The sequence below is a fragment of the Trichomycterus rosablanca genome, chromosome 27 (genome assembly GCF_030014385.1).
Source record: "Trichomycterus rosablanca isolate fTriRos1 chromosome 27, fTriRos1.hap1, whole genome shotgun sequence".
Lineage (NCBI taxonomy): Eukaryota > Metazoa > Chordata > Actinopteri > Siluriformes > Trichomycteridae > Trichomycterus > Trichomycterus rosablanca.
The window spans coordinates 6,121,899-6,147,177 of record NC_086014.1 but is presented as its reverse complement, the minus strand read 5'-3'; the positions used below and the strand labels follow the sequence as shown (position 1 = coordinate 6,147,177).

General features: G+C 41.1%; 1 protein-coding gene and 1 long non-coding RNA gene across 3 annotated transcripts in view; one reads left to right on the top strand and one right to left on the bottom strand.

Annotated features, from left to right (window-relative positions):
- Positions 1 to 24,890, top strand: part of stat1a (signal transducer and activator of transcription 1a) — a 34,374-nt gene extending 9,484 nt beyond the window's left edge. The window contains exons 4-25 of one of the 2 annotated variants that reach the window (XM_062989831.1): positions 1,185 to 1,280; positions 2,418 to 2,507; positions 4,518 to 4,596; positions 5,635 to 5,726; positions 5,895 to 6,046; positions 6,168 to 6,326; positions 7,321 to 7,413; positions 9,923 to 9,982; positions 10,753 to 10,776; positions 10,921 to 11,008; positions 11,109 to 11,150; positions 11,278 to 11,361; positions 12,102 to 12,200; positions 12,368 to 12,503; positions 14,371 to 14,426; positions 15,255 to 15,346; positions 17,761 to 17,900; positions 18,579 to 18,767; positions 19,613 to 19,691; positions 20,705 to 20,774; positions 22,459 to 22,488; positions 22,709 to 24,890. In XM_062989831.1, the coding sequence (XP_062845901.1) occupies positions 1,185 to 1,280; positions 2,418 to 2,507; positions 4,518 to 4,596; positions 5,635 to 5,726; positions 5,895 to 6,046; positions 6,168 to 6,326; positions 7,321 to 7,413; positions 9,923 to 9,982; positions 10,753 to 10,776; positions 10,921 to 11,008; positions 11,109 to 11,150; positions 11,278 to 11,361; positions 12,102 to 12,200; positions 12,368 to 12,503; positions 14,371 to 14,426; positions 15,255 to 15,346; positions 17,761 to 17,900; positions 18,579 to 18,767; positions 19,613 to 19,691; positions 20,705 to 20,774; positions 22,459 to 22,488; positions 22,709 to 22,735 (1,977 nt within the window). In that variant the 3' untranslated portion in view covers positions 22,736 to 24,890. Of the gene's footprint in view, positions 1 to 1,184; positions 1,281 to 2,417; positions 2,508 to 4,517; positions 4,597 to 5,634; positions 5,727 to 5,894; positions 6,047 to 6,167; positions 6,327 to 7,320; positions 7,414 to 9,922; positions 9,983 to 10,752; positions 10,777 to 10,920; positions 11,009 to 11,108; positions 11,151 to 11,277; positions 11,362 to 12,101; positions 12,201 to 12,367; positions 12,504 to 14,370; positions 14,427 to 15,254; positions 15,347 to 17,760; positions 17,901 to 18,578; positions 18,768 to 19,612; positions 19,692 to 19,973; positions 20,775 to 22,458; positions 22,489 to 22,708 lie in introns of those variants that run through there. The other variant, XR_010007789.1, reaches the window with a different exon arrangement.
- Positions 10,133 to 22,777, bottom strand: LOC134304241 (uncharacterized). The gene is made up of 5 exons (XR_010007790.1): positions 22,681 to 22,777; positions 12,351 to 12,509; positions 10,911 to 11,005; positions 10,554 to 10,663; positions 10,133 to 10,478 (listed from the first exon to the last, which is right to left on the bottom strand). It is a non-coding gene; the product is annotated as an uncharacterized LOC134304241 (long non-coding RNA).
- Positions 24,891 to 25,279: the final 389 nt, after the last annotated feature.

Sequence of the window (25,279 nt, the reverse complement as noted above, 5' to 3'; positions counted from 1 at the left end):
AACACACACACACACACACGCACACACACGCACATCCTCCACCCACACAGTTCTCTGTAGACTTACACCACACAAATGCATCAACTGTTCGCCATAACTTGCTGTGTTCTTCATACTCCACTGTGTTCACATTTATACACCCACAAACTAGCGTTCTAATCTGGCACCACAGAATAGTAGGTTTCTCAGCGCGAACCGTGACGTCATCTGTGGGCGTGTGTGCTTTCACACCCGCTGGAACCAGAGCTGGGGTCTCGAATGCATCGTACCGAATACGAGCTCTGCCTGCCGGCTAGGCTGAGCGGCCACATGAACAACGATTGGCCTGTTGTTCAGATAGGGGGGGGTTTAAGCCGGATAGGGACTCTCTGTGATAACTAATGCAATTACGACCTCTGCTGGCTGATCGATGGCGCCTGCACAGAGATGAGAAAAGAGTGCTGTCAGGGTGTGTCTCTCCGTACACAGTGCTGAGCCGCACTGCACTTGTTAAAATGTAGGTGACAAGATGCATACGGCTGCATATGCTGCCCACGTGTCGGAGGGGGCTGTGGGTTAGCTTCGTTCTCCTCAATCAGAGCAGGGATCGGCATTGGTGGAGAGGAAGCATGACGCAATCGGGCAATTGGGGTCGCGGTGAGGGCGAAGCGCAAAACGCTTCTCACGTGAACGCACTAAAGAAAACAACAACTGCGACAAACACGTCTACGTCTTCTTATCACCAATAGTTGAGCGATGCTTTTTGCATAAAAAACTGATCTACACGCTCCGCCATCATGTTACAACTCTTTACCTTCATTGCACAACATCCACCGTTGATGACGCATACTTGGTTCTCAAACACTGGTGGAAACGTGGGTCGGTTCTCTACAAAACACCAAGGTTTGAAGAAACCTGAACAGAGTTCTTTTGGTGGAAAAGCGCTGGAAAAACAGTGCCTTACTAGCTGAATAATGGACTAATGGTTCAGCCCATTCCCATGTATTACATTTCTCATAGAGCACTCAGATTTTGTACATAAACATCCTTAGTGTTGCATATAACATTGACTATTTCCAGTAACAATACATGTCAGACTGTGCTTAGACTGATGCACCCACATCCTATTTAGTGTGATAACATACTAAACCTCAAATGTCACAGATAGACTGCTAAGTTCTTCACAAGCTCTATTTATGTTGTAGCACCTTTTTGGGGACAGCCCTGTCTCGATGGCCATGATAATCAGCAAGAATCTAAGCGAGGAGCGGAAGATATTGTCCGCTGCACAGATCTCAGAGGTACGAAAATAAAAAACCTACAAAATGAGGGCATTACTTCTGATAATCAGACATTACCAGGGTCATGCACTTCAGTCAGTGTAATACAGATTGATGGGGTTTTGCAAGGTGTGACAGTAAATATACAACCCCAAAGAGTCTCTTACATTTACTTGAATGTCTGCTCAACTTCATTTCATTTATTAATAACACATTCCAAAAACAGTTGCCATTCCTTCTCATCACACTGTTTCAGGTTTTAATTTGTCTCATTCTTCCTGCAAACACGTCTTAACATGTGCAACAGTACGGGGTCGTCGTTGTTGCAGTTTTCATTTCAAAATTCTCCACACATTCTCTATTGGGGACAGGTCAGGACTGCAGGCAGGTCAGTCCAGTACCCATACCCTCTTCTCCCGCAGCCGTGCCTTTAAGTGTCATTTGTGCATGTAACTCTAACTGTATTGTAGTGCTTGACAAAGGTTTGCCAAAGTAATCCCTCACCCATGTGGTTATATCGACTATTGTTGAGCGGTGGTTCTTGATGCAGTGCCGTCTGAGGGATCGAAGATCACGGGCGTTCAGCTTAAGCTTGCACCCTTGGCCTTTACGCACTGAAATTCCTCCCGACTCCTTAAATCGTTTAATGATATTATGCACTGTAGTGGGAGAAATATACAAATCCCTTCCAATCTTTCTTTGAGGTTCATTGTTTCATTTCAATCACTTTCTCACACATTTGTTGACAAACTGGAGATCCTCTGATCATCTTTGCTTATCAAAGATTCAGCCTGTCCTGGATGCTTCTTTTGTATTAAACCATGATTACAATCACCTGTTTTGAATCACATTATTATTTAGTTTTTTCACCTCATTACTAGCCCTAAATTGCCCCCGTCCCAACTTTTTTAAATGTGTTGCAGGCCTGAAATGCAGGAATGAGGGTATATTAACAAATGAAATGAAGTTGAGCAGATAAAACATGAAATATCTCGGGTTCAAACTCTGCAATTAAATAAAAGTCAAAGTAAATGTAAGGAACACTGCATTCTTATTTTATTTGCATTTGGGGTTGTAGAAAAATGTTTAATAATAATAATTACCCCTAATGTGACTCTAAATGTGTTTTATATGTAAATTTATATGTGTTTGATACAGAATTCAGCACAGACTGCCCAGAGTGACGTAATGATCGAGAAACAGAGAGAGCTGGACAGTAAGGTGAAGGACATCAAGACCAAAGTGCAGGTGAGATTCTGTCACTACTCAATCAACAATTACACCAATTGCTATTTATAAATTACTAATCATGCAATTTATTGCACACTATATATAGATCTATATTGATATGTGAAGTGAGGTATGTCTGTTTAAATGCAAAAGCTTCTAAAAACGTTTAGTTTTTGAGTTATTAAAGAGAGCACATTTATATAAACCTGAGAAACAACAGAAAATGTAGTTAAAATGTGAAATCGTTAAGAGTAAAGACGTCAAGGGTAGCATTAGACTCCGGCACCCCTAATCATTACAGCATAACTGAAAGGCAGAGCGAATTGTGTGCGAGGTAACACGATCATGAAGGCTTTCACAGGACATCAGTGCCCACCTCCCCCACCGTCATCAAACCCGAGCGATCGGACAAGAGAGGCAGAACGACAGCGACCCAACATCCCTGATCACCTCAAGTTTCTATGACCCAGAGCCCCCAAGCTCTGCGCCTTTGTCTATGGTCTGGGTGGGCAGCTCCGGTCCTAGGGGTCAGAGATCAGGCGCAGCTAGAAGCCAACATGCAGTGCCAGCACTAGTCTGCCCAGACCTCCAGGACTGGAGACACAAACCCCTAGTTTGGAAAGACTAATCAAAAGCCTGAGTAAATGCATACAGGGGTTGGACAAAATAACTGAAACACCTGTCATTTTAGTGTGGGAGGTTTCATGGCTAAATTGGACCAGTCTGGTGGCCAATCTTCATTAATTGCACATTGCACCAGTAAGAGCAGAGTGTGAAGGTTCAATTAGCAGGGTAAGAGCACAGTTTTGCTCAAAATATTGCAATGCACACAACATTATGGGTGACATACCAGAGTTCAAAAGAGGACAAATTGTTGGTGCACGTCTTGCTGGCGCATCTGTGACCAAGACAGCGAGTCTTTGTGATGTATCAAGAGCCACGGTATCCAGGGTAATGTCAGCATACCACCAAGAAGGACAAACCACATCCAACAGGATTAACTGTGGACGCAAGAGGAAGCTGTCTGAAAGGGATGTTCGGGTGCTAACCCGGATTGTATCCAAAAAACATAAAACCACGGCTGCCCAAATCACGGCAGAATTAAATGTGCACCTCAACTCTCTGTTTCCACCAGAACTGTCCGTCGGGAGCTCCACAGGGTCAATATACACGGCCGGGCTGCTATAGCCAAACCTTTGGTCACTCGTGCCAATGCCAAACGTCGGTTTCAATGGTGCAAGGAACGCAAATCTTGGGCTGTGGACAATGTGAAACATGTATTGTTCTCTGATGAGTCCACCTTTACTGTTTTCCCCACATCCGGGAGAGTTACGGTGTGGAGAAGCCCCAAAGAAGCGTACCACCCAGACTGTTGCATGCCCAGAGTGAAGCATGGGGGTGGATCAGTGATGGTTTGGGCTGCCATATCATGGCATTCCCTTGGCCCAATACTTGTGCTAGATGGGCACGTCACTGCCAAGGACTACCGAACCATTCTGGAGGACCATGTGCATCCAATGGCGGTGCCGTGTATCAGGATGACAATGCACCAATACAGACAGCAAGACTGGTGAAAGATTGGTTTGATGAACATGAAAGTGAAGTTGAACATCACCCATGGCCTGCACAGTCACCAGATCTAAATATTATTGAGCCACTTTGGGGTGTTTTGGAGAAGCGAGTCAGGAAACGTTTTCCTCCACCAGCATCACGTAGTGACCTGGCCACTATCCTGCAAGAAGAATGGCTTAAAATCCCTCTGACCACTGTGCAGGACTTGTATATGTCATTTCCAAGACGAATTGATGCTGTATTGGCCGCAAAAGGAGGCCCTACACCATACTAATAAATTATTGTGGTCTAAAACCAGGTGTTTCAGTTATTTTGTCCAACCCCTGTATGTTTTCAATCAATGAACATTGAGACTGTGTCTGAATCCCGAACAGAGGCAGGGAGATTATTCCAGAACACTTTCTAAACAATCAGAATGAAGGACAAAATATTTACAGTAAACATACATTTTTGCAGGAAACAGAGCAGAACATCAAAAACCTGGAGGACTTGCAGGATGAGCATGACTTTAAGAGCAAGACACTGCAAAGTCGAGGTAAGAGGATGAGTAAAAAGACATGGTGGTTAGGTTTTCTTTTTGAAAGGGATTTGCTTAGTGGTCATTTTTGGCTTAAGAGAACATATGCCATGTAATTTTCTGTGCAAGCGTATACCAGTATACACTGATCAGCCATAACATTAAAACCACATCCTTCTACACTCACTGTCCATTTTCAGCTCCACTTACCATATAGAAGCACTTTGTAGTTCTACAATTACTGACTGTAGTCCATCTGATACTCTGCATGCTTTGTTAGCCCCCTTTCATGCTGTTCTTCAATGGTCAGGACTCTCCCAGGACCACCACAGAGTAGGTATTATTTGGGTGGTGGATCATTCTCAGCACTGCAGTGACACTGACATGGTGGTGGTGTGTTAGTGTGTGTTGTGCTGGTATGAGTGGATAATAGTCCACCAACCAAAAACATCCAGCCAACAGCGCCCCATAGGCAGCGTCCTGTGACCACTGATGAGGGTCTAGAAGATGACCAACTCAAACAGAGGGATCGTCTCTGACTTTACATCTACAAGGTGGACCAACTAGGTAGGAGTGTCTAATAGAGTGGACAGTGAGTGGACATGGTATTTACAAACTGCATCAGCGCTGCTGTGTCTGATCCACTCGTACCAGCACAACACACACTAACACACCACCACCATGTCAGTGTCACTGCAGTGCTGAGAATGATCCACCACCTAAATAATACCTGCTCTGTGGTGGTCCTGTGGGGGTCCTGACCATTGAAGAACAGAGTAAAAGCAGGTTAAAAAAGTATGTAGAGAAATAGATTGACTACAGTCAGTAAATGTAGAACTTCAAAGTGCTCCTATATGGTAAGTGGGGCTAATAAAATAAGCGAGTGTAGAAACAAGGAGGTGGTTTTAATGTTATGGCTGATCAGTGTAGATCCCCCACTGTACTAAACATTATGGGTTGAAGGTGTAAGAGATAAAATGACAGTTTTGTGATTTAGTCACATTGTAATGCTGTTTTATGCTTTTGCTCATCCTGTTGACATGATGAATTTTGCAGAGGAGCTGAATGGCACAATATCGAAGGAGGATCTCAGTCGGGAACAACTCTACCTTAAAGCCATGTTCATGAAACTCCATGAAATGAGACGGGTAAGGGGGGATATTTTAGTTTATATTTGCAATTCATTTACATTGACATTTTAGGAATACACAATTCCTCTCAGGAGTGTACAGATACAAATGAATAATCTTAGCTGCTGTATGTGTATTTCAAAGAGGTTTGGCTGGTTTGGTAAACTCTGTGTATGTATTTTATAGGAGGTTGTGAGTAAGATGTCAGAGGTGCTAAATCTGGTGGAGCAGCTGGAATATGAGCTGATTTCGGTGGAGCTGTCTGAATGGAGGCGGCGCCAGCAGATGTCTTGCATTGGAGGGCTTACAAACGTCTGCCTGGACCAGCTGCAGAACTGGTAAGGCACCCAGTTTACAGCAAAAAACAGGTTTTAAGAACATTTTGCTAAGGATGACACAAAACGCTTTGCTTAAGTTCTACTAAGTCTGCATAATGCTGTCAATGTATCGTGTGTGTAGGTTCACAGCGGCAGGTGAGTGTCTGCTGCAGGTGCATCAGCAGTTGAAGAAGCTATTGGAGCTGGAGCAAAAGTATACATACACCCAGGACCCCATTGCCCAAAGCAGAGCCACACTGGAGGAGCGGGCACTCACCCTGCTCAAAGCACTCATCACCAAGTAAGGTGCCATCCACACCAGTTACGATCTATTAACTGTAAAAGGCAAAGTTTGGCTTCACGTACACTTTGATCCCAAAAACACATGTACATTGTGATCATTTATTTAAAAGCTCACAGCAGTTCAGTTAGACATTAGTGTTGTAAAGCCCTAAAGCCATCTGAAATATTACTTTATGTATATTTAAGTACAGGGCGGCATGGTGGCTCGGTGAGTAGCACTGTAGCCTCACAGCAAGAAGGCCCTGGGTCCTTTCTGTGTGGAGTTTGCATGTTCTCCTCATGTCTCCGTGGGTTTCTTCCGGGATCTCCGGTTTCCTCCCACAGTCCAAAAACATGCAGTCTGGTTAATTGGAGACACTGAATTGCCCTATAGGTGAGTGCGTGTGTGTGTGTGTTTGTGTGTGTGTGTGTGTGTGTGTGTAAGTGTGTCTGCCCTGCGATGGACTGGCACCTGGTCCAGGATGTTACTGTGTGCCTTGCACCCATTGAAAAGCTGGGATAACCCAATACCCTGCCCCTCTACGCCTCTATTGGCTCCAACACCCTACGCCTCTATTGGCTAATCATAGGTTAAAAGTATTTTGTATATTGCCATATTCTTTATATGAAGGTAAATAGAACAGACTCACCTGCCTCCGCTGGCTGGTCTAGGTGTCTGCATTAGAGCAGGTGGGGTGATGGACAGTGGTGCGTGACCCTGCGTGAGTGATACTGCACTTTGTGAGAATCGCCTCTTGCAGGTAGAAAAGAAACGGTCAGTGTCTGTGCTCGTGTCTGAAGGGGTGAACAACAGTCTGAGGCTCTCTTCAACTCGGGGAAAGGGGGTCGGCAACAGTAGTGGAAATTAAAATGCCAAGTAAACACAATCCTAAAAGCGACATAAAAAACTTTACCATTGTATTACATCTTGATCAAATGTGTGTGTTTATTTGAAATGATTATTTACATAGTGGATGGAACACTCACTGTGTCTGAAATGTGTCGTGTTGTAGCTCTATGGTGGTGGAAAGACAACCATGCATGCCCACGCAGCTCCAGAGGCCCCTGGTGCTCAAGACTGGAGTACTGTTTACTCTTAAAGTCAGGTATTACACACACACACACACACACACACACACACACACACACACACACACAAAGATGCAAACACACACAGTGCTGTACACACTTTTGAAATACCAGTACACAATTAACGTAAATTTTTTTTTGCCTCATCACCCAAATCACCAATGTTTTCTGGGAGCTGTTGGGTGTTGCTGATCTCTATAGCGTCTACCACTTTTGCTTCACTTTATAAAAGGGCTTGTAGATTACAGGGGCGGTACAGTGGCTTAGTGGGTAGCATTGTCGCCTCAAAGCAAGAAGGTCCTGGGTTCTACCCGGTCCGGGTCCTTTCTGTGTGGAGTTTGCATGTTCTCCCCGTGTCTTTATCCCCGTGTTATCTTTGACTCTGACCTCCGATTTGATAAACAAATCAACTCTGTGGTAAGGAATAGCTTCTTCCAGCTCAGAAATATTGCGAAGATTAAGCCTTTTCTCTGCTATTCTGACCTGGAAAAAGTTATTCATGCATTCATTTCTGCAAGAATTGACTACTGTAATTCTCTGTATATTGGGATTAGTCAGTCTCTGTTGCGGCGCTTGCAGGTAGTCCAGAATGCAGCAGCAAGGTTACTGACTAATACCAAGAAAAGAAACCATATAACACCAGTCCTTGCCTCACTACATTGGCTGCCTGTTCAGCACAGGATTCATTTTAAAGTGCTTTTATTTGTTTTTAAAGCGCTTAATGGTCAAGCCCCGGCTTATCTCAGTGGTATGCTTTCTCCCGCAACCGCACAGCGATCTTTAAGATCAGCCACTCAGAATTTGTTGACTGTTCCTAGGGCTCGTTTGAAGCTAAAAGGTGATCGTGCATTTGCAGTTTATGCTCCGAGGCTATGGAACACTCTACACCTCCTAATATTCGACAAGCACCTTCGGCCGCTGTTTTTAAATCACTCCTAAAAACATACCTTTATAAGCTGGCATTTGAACAGTGAGGAGCCGTGTTAATTTTAATTGTTTAGTCTATTTGTATTTGTTTTATTTTGTCTCTTTCTCTGTATTTTTATTTGGTTCTTACTTTTTTAATATAATGTTGTGTTATGTATGCTTATTCGATGTACAGCACTTTGGTCAACGTAAGTTGTTTTAAGAGTGCTTTATAAATAAAATTTACTTACTTACTTACTTACTTACTTACTTTATGGGTTTCCTCCCGTCATGTATGTCACCAAGGTGTGTAAAACATGACGTTAAAATCCTAATAATAGTAATAGATAAATAAATAAATGTAGGAAAAAGTACCTGATTACTGATTACTACTAAATAAAATGGGTAAGCTCTAAAATTAATCTGGACTCCTGAACAATAAACAACAGTAATATGGTCTCATAGGTCAACTTTTACAAAATGTTCTACATCTGGACATATTTATATTCAGAAGAAACCAATCGAAGCCCTCTACCTACTACAGTATATCGGCTTTCAGTAGTTAAGTACTATATATAGGGCTAAAGAACTGACAGCTCTTAGAAATAAGCAGAGTGTCACCCCAAGCTTCATCATCCCAAAAAACAAACAAACAGGATGATTGCAATAACCTCTCGCCACAAATCTTTCAGGAACTATATAATATAGAGCATACAAAAGGATGAAATCTCTTCTGAAACAGTAGTGTCCCCACTATATGTTAGTTCTTGATTCTGATTATAGACCACTGAAGTCGTGTCGTCATTTTGTAGGCCACGCCATGTTGTTATGCCCATATTTGGTAACCTGGGTCTAAGAGAATTTTTGAATGGGAAAAATGAATGGAGATTTTGCAAATTGCCTCTCTCGCATCCTGTAGTCATAAATGTTTTATGGAGAGTCTTCTGTCTATTATCACTGGATCCTCTGAATTATAAAGTTGTTAAAGAGTCAAAATATGAATATTGCCACATGTAAGCTAATGCTACTGCGCACTGAATTGACGTCACTAGACTGGAAGCCTCTTAAATAACCGCACGAAGCAGCACGATTCACCAGTGTAACAGTGGAGTGATATTCACAAGTTTTAGTTGATATTTTTAGTAGCTAGCTACATTAAAGTAGAAAGCAAGGATGGTTGGGTCTTACGCCTTGTTTGGTTGTACTCACCAAAAAGTGAGCCGGTCGTTCCGTTGATTTGATTGGTGTAGTTCAGTGACGTCTAATTAATGTGCAGTAGCCCTAGCTTTCGTGTAGCATTATTAATATTACGACCCTTTAACAACCTCGTAATTCAGAGGATCCGGTGATGTACAAGAGAAAAATGTACACAGGACAAAACGTACAGGGTTCTGAACATGTTTATTTAGCACAGGATGCGTTAGAGACGATTTTTTGAAAACCCCGTTCATTTTTGCCATTGAAAATCTGAATTAGACCCGGGTCTCCAAATTTGGGCATAACGAGGATTACAGAATGACGCACGACTTCAGTGGTCTATTGTCACGTTTCTTTTCACCACTGGAATGTTATTGACATTTGTTGTGATAAAGAATTAATGTCTTTCTGTGCTCTCTGCAGATTGCTGGTTAAACTTCAGGAGTTTAACCACTTGGTCAGAGTGAAGGTGCAGTTTGACAAGTAAGTCCATTACAAGCAAAAATATTAAAGAAGCACGATGTATTAACGTATTAATGTTTCCCTATATTTAAGGCTGTGTTATTCCTTCTAACAGCCTTATATTAAACATTTCAAATACGCAAATTCAGATTCACTTTGTTTTAACGTTTAATTGAAAATGGTAAATCCAAATTTTCTATGAGTCGTTCATTCATGTAGTATACTTATGCTGGGAATGAGTAATTACTTTAGATTTAATAATGACTAGACCTCATATGTCATACACCTAATGATTGTAATTTGTCACTTTTTCGTATCATTACATTAAGTTTCATGATGTCATGTTTTGCGCTTCCACTTTTTGTAAGTATGGACTGATATCTGGATAATAATGTCTAATGTCCTCGGCCATCCGACTGGGCTGGGCGGCTACATGAACGACGATTGGCTGTTGTTCAGGGTGGGATGAGCCGGACCAGGGTTCCTCATAACTGGTGGAATTACGACCTCTGCTGGCCTGCGCAGAATTGGGGAATAATGCTGATCGGGGTGTGGCTCTCCGTACACAAGGCTGATCCGCGTACGAACTCACCTGCGCATGTGTTGGAGGGGGCGTGTGTCAGGTACGAAGCTCCTCAGTCAGCAGTGGAGGGTTGTATCGGTAAAGGTAAAGCATAACGCAATCAGGGTAATTGGATACGACTAGATTAGGGGAGAAAATCGGGGGGGGGAATCGGAGAAAAAGAGGAAAAAAATGTCTAATATCACATGTCTGTATTTTATCTTTTCAGAGATGTGACAGAGAAAAGAAAGGGGTAAGACCTTTCGCATACATTAAGCAAAATTTTGTAACACTATGCATGGAAACTTTTATGTTTATGGCAAAGCAGCTTTTGCTAAGCATTTGTAATTTTTCTTCATATCCATGACCAAATAATAATAACCAAACCTCTTTTCAGTTTTCGGAAGTTCAACATCCTGGGGACCAACATGAAGGTGATGAACATGGAGGAGTCCATCGGAATGGCTGCAGAATTCCGACATCTGGTAATGAAAAAATTATAATCAAATCCAGTACTTTATTTTTGGCAGTTTGATTTCTGACTTCTTAAAGTACATAAATTATCTTCATTTCATTTTTAAACAGCAACTAAAAGAGCAGAAGGTTGCTGGAAACAGAACGAATGAGGTAACTTCAGATTAATGTCAAGCATCATTTTTGCGGTGTGCATCTGTTGTGTGTTTTTATGCGACTGACCTTATTTGACGTTTGTATAGCATTGTATAGCTGTGTGTGTGTGTGTGTGTGTGACCAGGGCCCGCTGATCGTCACTGAGGAGCTCCATTCTTTTACATTTGAAGCAGAGCTCTGCTGGTCTGGACTAGTCATTAACTTTGAGGTGAGAAAAAAGCTAAAAAGCTCAGAATGTATAATAAATCGTCTACAAACAATAATATACAGATGTGATCATTAAACTACAGTAGTTATAGGATTAAAAACATGCCTTAAACCAGCTTGATGAAAACTAGCTCTGGTTGGCTTGATGTGACAACAGTGACGCTTTCCGCTTCACATCTACCGATACAACCTTCCACTGCTGAGCCCTCCAACACGTGAGCAGTACCGACTGCCTCTTTTCACCTGCACGAGGTGAGATCATATGCAGATCAGCCTTGTGCAATGGAGAGCCACACCCTGATCAGCATTATTTCCCAACTCTGCACAAGCGCCATCAATCAGTGAGTTATGAGGAACCCTGGTCCGGCTCATCCCATCCCTGAACAACAGCCAATCGTTGTTCATGTAACCACCGAGCCCAGCCATGTAACAGAGCTGAGATTTGATACATTTACATTTTCGGCATTTATCAGACGCTTTTATCCAAAGCGACTTACAGTATTGTGACATTATACAGTCTAAGCAATTGAGGGTTAAGGACCCTTGCTCAAGGGCCCAACAGTGGCCACCACCTGGCAGTGGTGGGGCTTGAACCAGCGACCTTTTGATTACTAGTCCAGTACCTTAACCACTAGGCTACAACTGCCCTGATAGGTTGTATTCGAAACCCCAGCTCTGGTGTACTAGCGTATTTTGTCTTTTGTTTGTAACCTGTTTGTGTCTCTCTGTCATTCTGTGCAGACATCGTCTCTGCCCATTGTGGTGATCTCTAATGTCAGTCAGCTGCCATGTGGTTGGGCCTCTATTACGTGGTACAACATGCTGACATCTGACCCTAAGGTAAGCTATGACTTTTGACCTAATATGTTATAAAGGCGCCCTTAAGGACTTGAGGCAATGCTGTTGAGCTGACTGTATGTGTAATGTAGGTCATGATTTAACTGAACATCTATCTGGTTAAATAAAAAAATAAAAAAACCTGACACAAACCAAATCTTCTGTTTCAGAATCTGTCCTTTTTTGTGAATCCACCATCTGTGAGTTGGGCGCAGCTGTCTGAAGTGCTGAGCTGGCAGTTTTCCTCCATCACTAAGAGAGGACTCAATGCAGAGCAGCTAAGCATGCTGGGACAGAAACTCCTAGGTGAGTCTGCAAAATGACGTTTTGTATTGACATTAATAAGGTCACATGGTACAACAGATTAAGAGTCTTGCCTTAGAAAGCACTGTTTACTTCTGGCACTTTGTTGGCCATCATGGGAAGTGTGTATCTGTCTATCTATTCATCCGTCTATCCATTATTCATCCATCTATTCATTATCAATCCATCCATCCATCTATTATCTGTCCATCCATCTATTTTCCATCCATCTATTATTCATCCATCCATCATTTATCCATCCATCCATCATCCATCTATTTATCCATCCATCTATATTCATCCATCCATCTATAATCCATCCATCTATTTATCCATCCATCCATCCATCTATATTCATCCATCCATCTATTTATCCATCCATCCATCCATCTATATTCATCCATCCATCTATTTATCCATCCATCCATCTATATTCATCCATCCATCTATTTATCCATCCATCCATCTATATTCATCCATCCATCTATTTATCCATCCATCCATCCATCTATATTCATCCATCCATCTATTTATCCATCCATCCATCTATATTCATCCATCCATCTATTTATCCATCCATCCATCTATATTCATCCATCCATCTATTTATCCATCCATCCATCCATCTATATTCATCCATCCATCTATTTATCCATCCATCCATCTATTTATCCATCCATCCATCTATATTCATCCATCCATCTATTTATCCATCCACCCATCTATATTCATCCATCCATCCATCTATTTATCCATCCATCTATTATTCATCCATCCATCTATTTATCCATCCATCCATCTATTATTCATCCATCCATCTATTTATCCATCCATCCATCTATATTCATCCATCCATCTATTTATCCATCCATCCATCTATTATTCATCCATCCATCTATTTATCCATCCACCCATCTATTTATCCATCCATCCATCTATTATTCATCCATCCATCTATTTATCCATCCATCCATCCATCTATATTCATCCATCCATCTATTTATCCATCCATCCATCTATTTATCCATCCATCCATCTATATTCATCCATCCATCTATTTATCCATCCATCCATCTATTATTCATCCATCCATCTATTTATCCATCCATCCATCTATTATTCATCCATCCATCTATTTATCCATCCATCCATCTATATTCATCCATCCATCTATTTATCCATCCATCCATCTATTATTCATCCATCCATCTATTTATCCATCCACCCATCTATATTCATCCATCCATCCATCTATATTCATCCATCCATCTATATTCATCCATCCATCTATTATTCATCCATCCATCATTTATCCATCCATCTATTTATCCATCCATCCATCTATTATTCATCCATCCATCATTTATCCATCCATCTATTATCCATCTATCTATTTTATCCATCCATCCATCTACTATCCATCCATCCAAAAACAGTCTAGTTATTTCTTCATTAGGATTTTAACGTCATGTTTTACACACTTTGGTTACATCAGTTCACAAGTTTAATGTCACACACAGTCATGGACAATTTTGTATCTCCAATTCACCTCACTTGCGTATCTTTGGACTGTGGGAGAAAACCCACGCAGACACGGGGAGAGCATGCAAACTCCACACAGAAAGGACCCGAACCGCCCCACCTGGGGATTGAACCCTGGACCTTCTTGCTGTGAGGCGACAGTGAGCCACCGTGCCGCCCCAGCCTTGTAGTAGTGGCAAAATTCATTGCATATGCCTTTTCTTTTTTAACTTAAATCAAAACTTGGATGTTAAAATAATACTAAAAGAATAGACATGAATACCCCAAAATCATTTAAAAATCGTGATAATTTAACCAGATGTAATAGTGACGTTTTTTGGTACTGCAGGTTCAAAAGCAGCGAAAGACCCAGAGGCTCAGGTTCCCTGGAATAAGTTCTGCAAGGTAAGTAAAGAAAAACATAAAACACACCTCACAATCGTCAAATTCAAATGGATTTTTCTTTTGTGATTCATTCTAATGATCAAATGTGTAAGACACTGTAATAATGGGAACGAGCACACTATGTAGCAGGGGTGTCAAACCTCTTTTAGGTTTAAAAACCCAAATTAGTTGTTATTCTTTATTCTATACTTGATCAGTGTTTGATTGCTTGATGATCGTTACGGTCATGATGATCATGTTGCTGGACAGTGGTAGCGGTGTGGGTAGAGCTTTGGGCTATCAACTGAAAGGTTGAGAGTTTGAATCCCAGCTCTGTACTGTATATCTGTATATGTACATAAGGACATGGTGGAATACTTGCTGAATTAAGTAAAACATAAAATATGGCATGTGCAGAGGTTTCACTTTTAAAAAGACATAACATAAATGTAATTTTTAGCAATTATGCATTTGTCACATAGAACGTGGTCCCCAACCACCGGGGGTCATTTATTACCGGGCCGCACAGAAAGAATAAATAATTAGAGATCGCCACAAGAGCAATTAAATTTCCAAAACTCTTCAGGTATTATTGTCCCAATCACCACTAGGTGGGAGCAGCGTCGCATTGCTGTGAAAAAAGCTCAGGATTCACACTGATTTTCCATTCTATAGTTATTCTGTTTTAAATTCTCCTTGGCCCCTGCCGGTCCGTGAAGTTATATCTTATATGAAACCGGTCCGTGGTGCAAAAAAGGTTGGGCATAGAACGTAAACTAAAGATGAATTTTGATCTGGAAGGTCAAATAAAACCGTTTAATAAAACACTGCACAACTCTTTTTGTGCAGGGAGGCAGTGAGAAGAACTTTACATTCTGGCTGTGGATTGAAGGAATCCTGGACCTGATTAAGAGGCACCTACTTAGCCTTTGGGATGATGGGTAAGCCTACCTGCTAAATTCAACTTCTTCACATGCAACATTTTTCTCTTGTACCACTGTTAGATTTAGCAATTAAATAGTAAAATGAGCTCCCAGACAGAGCTTTCGAAGCTGAAAGCTATTCATGCCGCAGTTTTTCAAAATGCAATATATTCATAACAATATCTATTAGTGAGTGATTTGTGATTTGAGTCTCTAGTATCAAACACTTGTGTTGTTTAAAACAGTACCAAATCATGTATTTGATTTTCCTACATGACATTTTAGGATGCATTATTAGTAATTTAATAGCATAAGTTTCATTAGTAGTGTCAGATTAATACTAGTGTGAATTTGTATCAAATTATCATACTAATACATGGACTATGCATAACATTATGACCACTGACAGGTGAAGTGAATACATTTACATTTACATTTTCAGCATTTAGCAGACGCTTTTATCCAAAGCGACTTACACACTGAGCGGAACACAATGAGCAATTGAGGGTTAAGGGCCTTGCTCAGGGACCCAACAGTGGCAACTTGGTGGTGGCGGGGCTTGAACCGGCAACCTTCTGTTTACTAGTCCAGTACCTTAACCACTGAGCTATCACTGGCCCCCTCTTGAATAACACTGGTTACCTCTTCATCACAACACCTGTTAGTGGGTGGGATATATTAGGCAGCAGGTGAACAGCAGGAAAAATGGGCAAGCGTAAGTAGGGCTGTCGCGGTGAAAGAATTTCCCCTCTCGATATTTAGGCGGCTCAACACCGCGGTATGCGATATTATCGCAACATATATATATATATATTTTTTTTTTTCGAAAATTACTTAATTTATCTGGATTTTAGAGCTATATAAACAAGCTTTATTGTTAGGCTATGATTTGGTATATTATTGCTTTATAATGACAAAGATGAGACAGCTTTAAGACAAATCAAATGCGTGTTTATTATTAAATACAGAACAGAGCAGGGATGCGCAATAAGAATTTCTCTATTAAAAAAAGGTTTAAATTTTGCTTCTAGCCTAGGATAGATATACACTGTAAAACGAAAAAAAAGTGTTTAGGCTAAATATTTTAAATGCACATGAATCAAAAGATGGTAAAAAAAATAAATAAATAAAGAATAAAGTCTGTAAGACCTTAAACCTGCGTTATCATGCGCGCTAGAAAAACCAACATGTTGACCTGATGTGGTTTGAGAGAGGATCTGAGTGGGGTAGCGATGTTCTCGGCGGCACTAAAACTCTCTCTGATGGTGTGTGTGCTTGTTGCACAAATACACACGTACTGTACCTGCATGCGACTTTAGAGATCAGAGGAAATCTAGCCTAGTTATCGCGCCACTATTAACCATCTATTTAGTAGGTATAATTAACGTAACAATATATACTACATTGTAAGTTATTATTCGTTTTAATACATTTTTATTCAACGAAAAAATACATTTAAATCATTCCAGCAAGCCAGCAAGAGAATATTTGCAGGCTGCAATGCCATATTAACAGTCATTAAGTGTTTTAGTACGCCAAGGCTGTCTAAATTACAAGTATTTTATTGAGTGTGAACTTGCCTATAATTAATGTTGCCATTGTTTCCATTTTAAAACACAAAGCCTGACACTCAGCAGCAACGGATGCGAACAGTTTGCGGGAAAATGACGCTCTTAGCTCATTTTTATTATGATTTAATTTAACATTTATTACGCCCGAATGCACGCGTAAAACAAGATGGACCCTGCAACAACAACAAAAAAAAGAAAGAAAGAAAAAACGTGAACATGTGGCGGTTGCTTGGCATGCCCTGCGGTTGACTGGTCTATACCGCGGTATTTCTAAATTGCGGTTAGCGCGACAGCCCTAAGCATAAGGATTTGAGCGAGGGCCAAATTGTGATGGCTAGACGACTCGGTCAGAGCGTCTCCAAAACTGCAGCTCTTGTATAGTGTTCCTGGTCTGCAGTGGTCAGTATTTATCAAAAGTGGTCCAAGGAAGGAACAGTGATAAACCAGCGACAGGGTCATGGGCGGCCAAGGCTCATTGATGCACTTGGGGAGCGAAGGCTGGCCCGTGTGGTCCAAAACAACAGACGAGCTACTGTAGCTCAGATTGCTGAAGAAGTTAATGCTGGTTCTGATAGAAAGGTGTCGGAATACACAGTGCATCACAGTTTGTTGCGTATGGGGCTGCATAGTCGCAGACCAGTCAGGGTGCCCGTGCTGAACCCTGTCTGAGACTAGACCACGGAGCAATGGAAGAAGGTGGCCTGGTCTGATGAATAATGTTTTCTTTTACATCACGTGGGGAACGCATGGCACCAGGATGCACTATGGGAAAAAGGCAAGCCAGCGGAGGCAGTGTGATGCTTTGGGCAATGTTCTGCTGGGAAACCTTGTTTTTTCTGACTTTCCTTCCCTCTGTGTTAGGTGTATAATGGGCTTTGTGACTAAGGAACGCACCAAGGTTTTGCTAAATAATAAAGCTCCTGGAACGTTCCTGCTGCGCTTCAGTGAGAGTAACCGAGACGGAGCCATCACCTTCAGCTGGGTGGAACACACCCTAAACGGTGAGACTCGCCCACATACGGTCCTCTGTCTTTGTAGCACTTGAGAATATGCAGTCTTAGACAAAAGTTTAGACACCCCAGGTCAAACTCTCGGTTCAGTCTGTAAGTGACATGCTCTACAGGTAAATGTTTACACATTTCAATATAATAGTTAAACAATTAACAGTCATGTGACATGTACAAATGTTATGGTACATTTAATGGACATGCGCCCCCTTCCGTGTGCCGACCTCGGAGAGATAACTGAGGAGAGAAACTCACGCTTCTCTTCATACGAATCGACTCCTGAATCACTTATAGTGATATTGTGAACAGTATATCTCCCACTAAACACCCTCTCTTAAAACACACACACCCACATGTCCTATAACAGCAGTCATTGTTTTTGTCACTGATTTATTTAAACTGTTAGCCCTATTTTTAAGTTTTGCTTTGCCAACAGTCTTTTTTTCAGACTGAACTGGATAACATAGACATGTGTGTGTGTGTGGTCAGCGAGACTAATGAAATATGTCTCCTGTGGGTGAAAAATGAATTGCTTTAGTTTTAGAAGCCCCATAGGTTGAAAATCCCTGGTCTACAGGGGCAGGGGTGCCCAAACCTTTGCACGAGACTATATCTGTATCAATATGGCTGACAGAACCGTATTTATGTGTATGCATATGTGTGTGCGTGTAGATGAGCCTCAGGTACGTTCGGTTGAGCCCTACACTAAAAAAGAGCTCTCTGCCGTCTCTCTGGCCGACATCCTGCGGAACTACAGGGTGATGGCGGCCGACAATGTTCCTGAAGACCCGCTGCGCTTCCTGTTTCCTTCCACCCCTAAAGATGAGGCTTTTCGCAAGTACTACTCCAAACCTACTGAGAGTAAGCATCCACATACCAATACTTAAACCACTGTTATAATGAAATCTTTTACATGTTAGCACACTACTCAAACCTGTTCCTTAATGTCATTTAGTTAGGTCTGTAGTCTGATGCGCTCACTCATCATAGCAGTAAATACTGGTGGTCCCACTGACCTGTCTCTAGAACTCAACAGCTACAGATGGCCTGTGAAAAAGGGAAGCCTGGATGGAGTTTCTTCTTACCACTGAAACAGTGACCCTCGGTGTCAGGTTTAGGTGCAAGCACAAGTGGTAGAAGAGTACAAAGAGAACAGTGTGATGTAGCACTTCTCCTAGTATCTATACCCTGCTATACTCAATCCTGCTGAGTAAACACAAATACACTCACTCTCTTAACCGCTTATCCAATTGGGGTCACGTGGGGGTGTCGCTGGAGTCTATTCCAGCTTTTTAAGTGGCGCAAGGCACACAGTAACACCCTGGACGGGGCGCCAGTCCATCGCAGGGCACACACACATACACAGACATTCACCTATAGAGCAATTCAGTGTCTCCAATTAACCTTACTGCATGTTTTTGGACTGTGGGAGGAAACCCACGTAGACACGGGGAGAACATGCAAACTCCGCACAGAAAGGACCCGGATCGCCCCGCCTCGGGATCGAACCCAGGACCTTCTTGCTGTGAGGCGACAGTGCTACCCACCAAGCCACAGCGCCACCCACAGACACACCACTTTGGCTAATTTACATTTTAAAAGCTCTAGAAATAATAAATCCATGTTTTCATATATTTATTATTTGATCGTTGGAAGTTGAAAGTGCAGTTGTTTTTCTTGATTTTCATTTGTTTCTCTCTGTGTAGAGCATGAACCAATGGACGTGGATGAAAAACCTGATGATGAGGGTTACATCAAAACCACTCTAATCTCAGTCTCCGAATTGTAAGTCACTAAATTAACTACAGATAAACTGTTAACTGTTAATACATTATACTGATTAATGAAACAGTGGATCTATGTATTAAAATGATCCTGTCAGAACAATAGCTGTAGATGTTCTTTACCCAAGACATTCAGATTATTTTTAAAGGATCTTGTTGATGAGAGAAAAACATTTATAAAATGATGTTGAATAACTCTGTTAATACAATATACACAGATCAGGCATAATATTATGACCACCTTCCTAATATTGTGTTGGTCCCCCTTTTTGCTGCAAAACAGCCCTGATTCATCGAGGCATAGACTCCACTAGACCTCTAAAGGTGTGCTGTGGTATCTGGTACCAAGATGTTAGCAGCAGATCCTCCCGTAACTTGTGAGGTGGGACCTCCATGGATCGGACTTGTTTGTCCAGCACATCCCACAGATGCTCGATTGGATTGAGATCTGGGGAATTTGGAGGCCAAGTCAACACCTCAAACTCGTCGTTGTGCTCCTCAAACCATTCCTGAAGCATTTTTGCTTTGTGGCAGGGTGCATCATCCTGCTGAAAGAGGCCACAGCCATCACGGAATACCGTTTCCATGAAAGGGTGGACACGGTCTGCAACGATGCTTAGGTAGGTGGTACGTGTCAAAGTAACATCCACATGGATGGCAGGACCCAAGGTTTCCCAGCAGAACGTTGCCCAAAGCATCAGACTGCCCCCGCCGGCTGCAGACCAGGAACACAAGAGAGCTGCAGTTTTCGTCCAGCCATCACAATTTGGCCCTCGTCAAACTCGCTTAAATCCTCACGCTCGCCCATTTTTCCTGCTTCTAACACAACAACTTTGAGGATAAGATGTTCACTTGCTGTCTAATATATCCCACCCACTAACAGGTGCCGTGATGAGGAGATAATCAGTGTTATCTACTTCACCTATTTACTTCATAATGTTATGCCTAGTTGGTATAAATGGCCATATGAAATAAGAATTGTTAATAGAATTATGCACTGCATTGCAACTACAGGAAAACATCCGAGTACAACCACAACATCATGCCACTGAGTCCAGAAGTGTACGGCGAATTGGAGCGCATGGTGAGTAAAGAAATACACATTTCACTGAACAAATGTGTAGGGTCTATTACAAGAGTACGTCTTGCACTACAGTATTATTATTATTCTACTGTACAGTAATCACTAATTTTGGAATTAGTGCAGTACAGGTAAATAAATAAAACTGAGTGCCAACATTACTGCGATAGTAAGCATAAGTGGATGAGAACAGGTGATGCAATACATTTTAAATACATTAGAGTTTTGCTTAACATAAAACACAATAAAGGTAAATCACTAGGGTCTTGTTTTTTTTGTAGTTTTATCACATTATGAATGTGTTGTATTGTGCTGTTTCATTAATGTGTTCATTAATATGTTTGTTTGTTCATTTGGATTTTAACATCATTTTTTACACACTTTGGTTACATTCATGACAGGAACGGTAGTTTCTCATTACACAAGATTAATAAATTCACAAGGTTATATCAAACACAGTCATGGACAATTTTCTATCTCCAGTTCACCTCACGTGCACGTCTTTGGACTGTGGGAGGAAACCGGAGCTCCCGGAGGAAACCCACACGGACACTGGGAGAACATGCAAACCCCACACAGAAAGGACCCGGACCGCCCCAGCCTGGGGATCGAACCCAGGACCTTCTTGCTGTGAGGCGACAGTGCTACCCACTTAGCCACAGCGTCAACAGTTTCATTAATTAAAAGCTGAGGTTTTCACGTAATGTTGAGCCCAAATGAAGATTAAAATTAAATTCAGGCAAGATTTATTATAGAGAAGAGATTATAAATTATATAAAAAAGGTATATAAATATAAATATATATTTTAACTTGACACTGCCGAACCATGTTTTACACATTACAGTATGGCTGCAGATTTGGAGTGTGGGTGCTAGACTGGCTTGCCAGCAATGTCTCTGTTTTATTAACAACTTATAAAATGCAAAATACTGTATAACATCATCTATCGTATAACATGAAAACATAACATTATAAAACGGATAGTTCCGGTCCTAAAATCTGATTGGCTGAGCCGCGTTCGAAAAATCCCCGATAAACGCACACCTAGGACCACCTCACATCATTCCATATTAATACGCCACTGAAAAGAAAAAGTGAATGTTATGTTTGCCCTCATGTTGCCTAGCAACACTGTTAATCAAAGTACCTTGAGTCGCGGAAGAATGCTTTATTGTAAGTTTATACACAATAAATACATTTATGAATTAAACATTGTTGTATTTATTGTATTTTATGTTGACCGGCGTTTTATAAAAGCAATAAGCCACTCGAGACCGTGCGTTACTGCTATGATTTTATCACGGGGAAAGAAGTTTTAGGCACTCCGCTTCGCGTCGTGCCAAAAACGTCATCCCCGTGATAAAATCGCAGTAACGCACGGCCTCTCGTTACTTATTGCTTTAATAAAGTCTGGTGTGGTTGCACAGCTAAAGACTAAGAAGTGCATTTAGTACCCAAATTATAATAATATTAAAATGATTTAGTAATAAAATAATTACCAAGTTGTTTTTAAAATGCAGAGGTACAGTTGATTGAAATGTGGTTTTATTAGTGCAATAAAGTTATAATTTGTTTTACTTTTTACATTTTTTTCATTGGTAATAAGGTAGCCAGTATTTTTGGAGATAGGTGTATGTATAAATGTATGTATAACTAACTTTAAACACAATTATTTGTTTGTTTTAGACTCGAGATATAACTGGAAACTTTGGAGAGGTATCTATACTTTGTGTAATGCTTTATTCCTAATTATGGTAAAGTTAAGATGTTTTGGTTAATGATCTGAAATGATTAATTGAGAAAAACATGCAATAAGGGGCAGTCGAGCAATTACTTCATCACATTATTGCATTATAAATTCATTGACTGGTGCCTCTATAGTTGTTATTCATTAGTTTTTTTACTTACATTGTTTGTTCTTCTCTCTCATGTGCAGCTGTGCTATGACATGTCTAATAACTGATGAAGACCGAGGATGTTCATTGCTTGAGGTCCAGCTCCTCGACTTTACCCCTAAAATAGATCTGCATGAACTGCATGAACTGCATTGTTCACTTCAGAACCAACAGTTCTGAAGTGAACAATTCGAAAATGTTTAGAAATTATAAGCACCTTAAATACTACGAGCACTTACCCAAAGCACCTTTACAGCGCTAGGCAGACGCTCTTATTCATGCACTTACACTGCAAACAACATGCAATCAAATCAATTGAGGTTTAAGACCTGTGCTCAGTGGTCCAACATTTGCAACTTGGCAGTGGTTGGGCTTGAACCAGCAGCTTTTTAACTACCGCTGTGCTACAACTACCCTAAAAAGCACTTAATTAATGCTTGAGCACTTTCTTGTTTACTATCTATTTAAGGTATTTCCATGAAACATAGAGCCAAATTTAATTTGAATAAATATAACATCAAGGATTTACCTTTTCAATAGAAAACGACATACATTTGAAGGCTTGATCATATGAATTGAACTGAAAATTTTGGCCATGTCCCAAATACAGGACTGATCCTGTACAGGGGCAAGTGTCTGATCTCCAGCTGTTGTGTCTTTCTGCCGTAAGCCGTCAAGCTTAGTTCTGTTACAGTAAACCCTGTCGGTCCTAAAGCAGTTAAGCACAATAAAACAACTCATTAACAAAGTTGCTTACAAACGTCTACTGACATACACCGATTAGGCATAACATTATGACCACTATGATTGTGTGAAAATGTAAATGTGTTGGTCCCCCTTTTGCTGCCCTACAAGCAACAGACTGTGAGGCGCTGTGTATTCTGACACTTTTCTATCAGAACCAGCATTAACCTCTTCAGCAATCTGCTCCTTGCTCCAGCCTTCGCTCCCCACGTGCATCAGTGAGCCTTGGCCGCCCATGACTTTGATAGATACTGACCACTTCAGACCGGGAACACCCCACAAGAGCTTCAGTTTTGGAGATGCTCTGACCCAGTCGTCTAGCCATCACAATTTGGCCCTTGATAACCTCACTCAAATCCTTACGCTCACCCATTTATCCTGCTTTTAACACACAACTTTGAGGATAAAATGTTCCTAATAAAATGCTGTCTAATATATCCCACCTACTAACACGTGCCATGATGAAGAGATAATCAGTGTTATTCACGTCACCTGTCAGTATTCATAATGTTATGCCTCGTTGGTGTAAACGTAAATTTTGTGAATAATATTAATACTCACAAAACCAAATGTTTAAAATACGTATGTCAGCTTTTAACTTGTTGATAATCCTGTATTGTGAGGAAAGTAGTTTTATGTTTCCTAAAAAGTGCATATACAGGCATATGCGTATGCAAATAGAAACATAAATCATCCATTAAAGAACGTACCAAACACCCACAAGTGATTACATAATGGTCCAGCTCTTACACTGGTTCACCTTTGTAGCAAATGCTTAAAAAATATTAAAAAGCAGTTCAGATGTCTTTATCACAACACCATCAACTATACTGGTGTTTTATGTACGTATAAGCCTTGTTCTTCACCTGTGCCTCAGCTGTTTTCTTTTTTTATGCATGGTGAGTCCTAATCTTACTGTAGCCTTTTATCACTGGACAGTTAGTGGTCACAACAGTACCCGTTTTTGTGCATGCTTATTAAAATAAGCAATCTACTGTATATCTATAAATATAGCATCAGAAGAAGAACAGGCCAAATGCCTACAATAATGCCACACAGCACCAAAGCCATTGAGACATGGGTTTAAACTTTGCCTTTGGTTATTTTTTTAAGAGGGGTTAGATGTTCTACCCTTGTCTGTGCACCAAGCCATTGAGATATGGGTTTAAACTTTGCCCTGGAAGTTCTCCCCTTGTCTGTGTGGATTAATCTTGGTTCCTCCCACCTTCCCAAAACAACAGTCGTACATTAGAATTAAGGAAAAAGAGAAAAAATTGTGTAAATAAGTTCCTTTTTGTGTCCAATGGGTTTTACAATGTGAATGTATTTCCGTATAATATAACATGAAATATTTAATCATGATTAAACATATCCATCCGAACAGCAAATCTAGATGTTCAGCATATTCTGGTTTTTAGAATCTCTTGACACGGTATAACAACTGTAGAGAATAAAGTTTCATTGTATTTCATCCTTCAATTCTACACACCCATGTTGTCTTATTTTGTGTTGTCTTATGTCTTATCAGCCATAACATTAAAACCACCTTCTTGTTTTTACACTCACTGTCCATTTTATCAGCTCTACTTACCATAAAGAAGCACTTTGTAGTTCTACAATTACTGACTGTAGTCCATCTGTTTCTCTGCATGCTTTGTTAGCCCCCTTTCATGCTGTTCTTCAATGGTCGGGACTCTCCCAGGACCACCACAGAGCAGGTATTATTTGGGTAGTGGGTCATTCTCAGCACTGCAGTGACACTGACATGGTGGTGGTGTGTTAGTGTGTGTTGTGCTGGTATGAGTGGATAAGACACACAGCAGCACTGCTGGAGTTTTAAACACCTCACGGTCACTGCTGGACTGAGA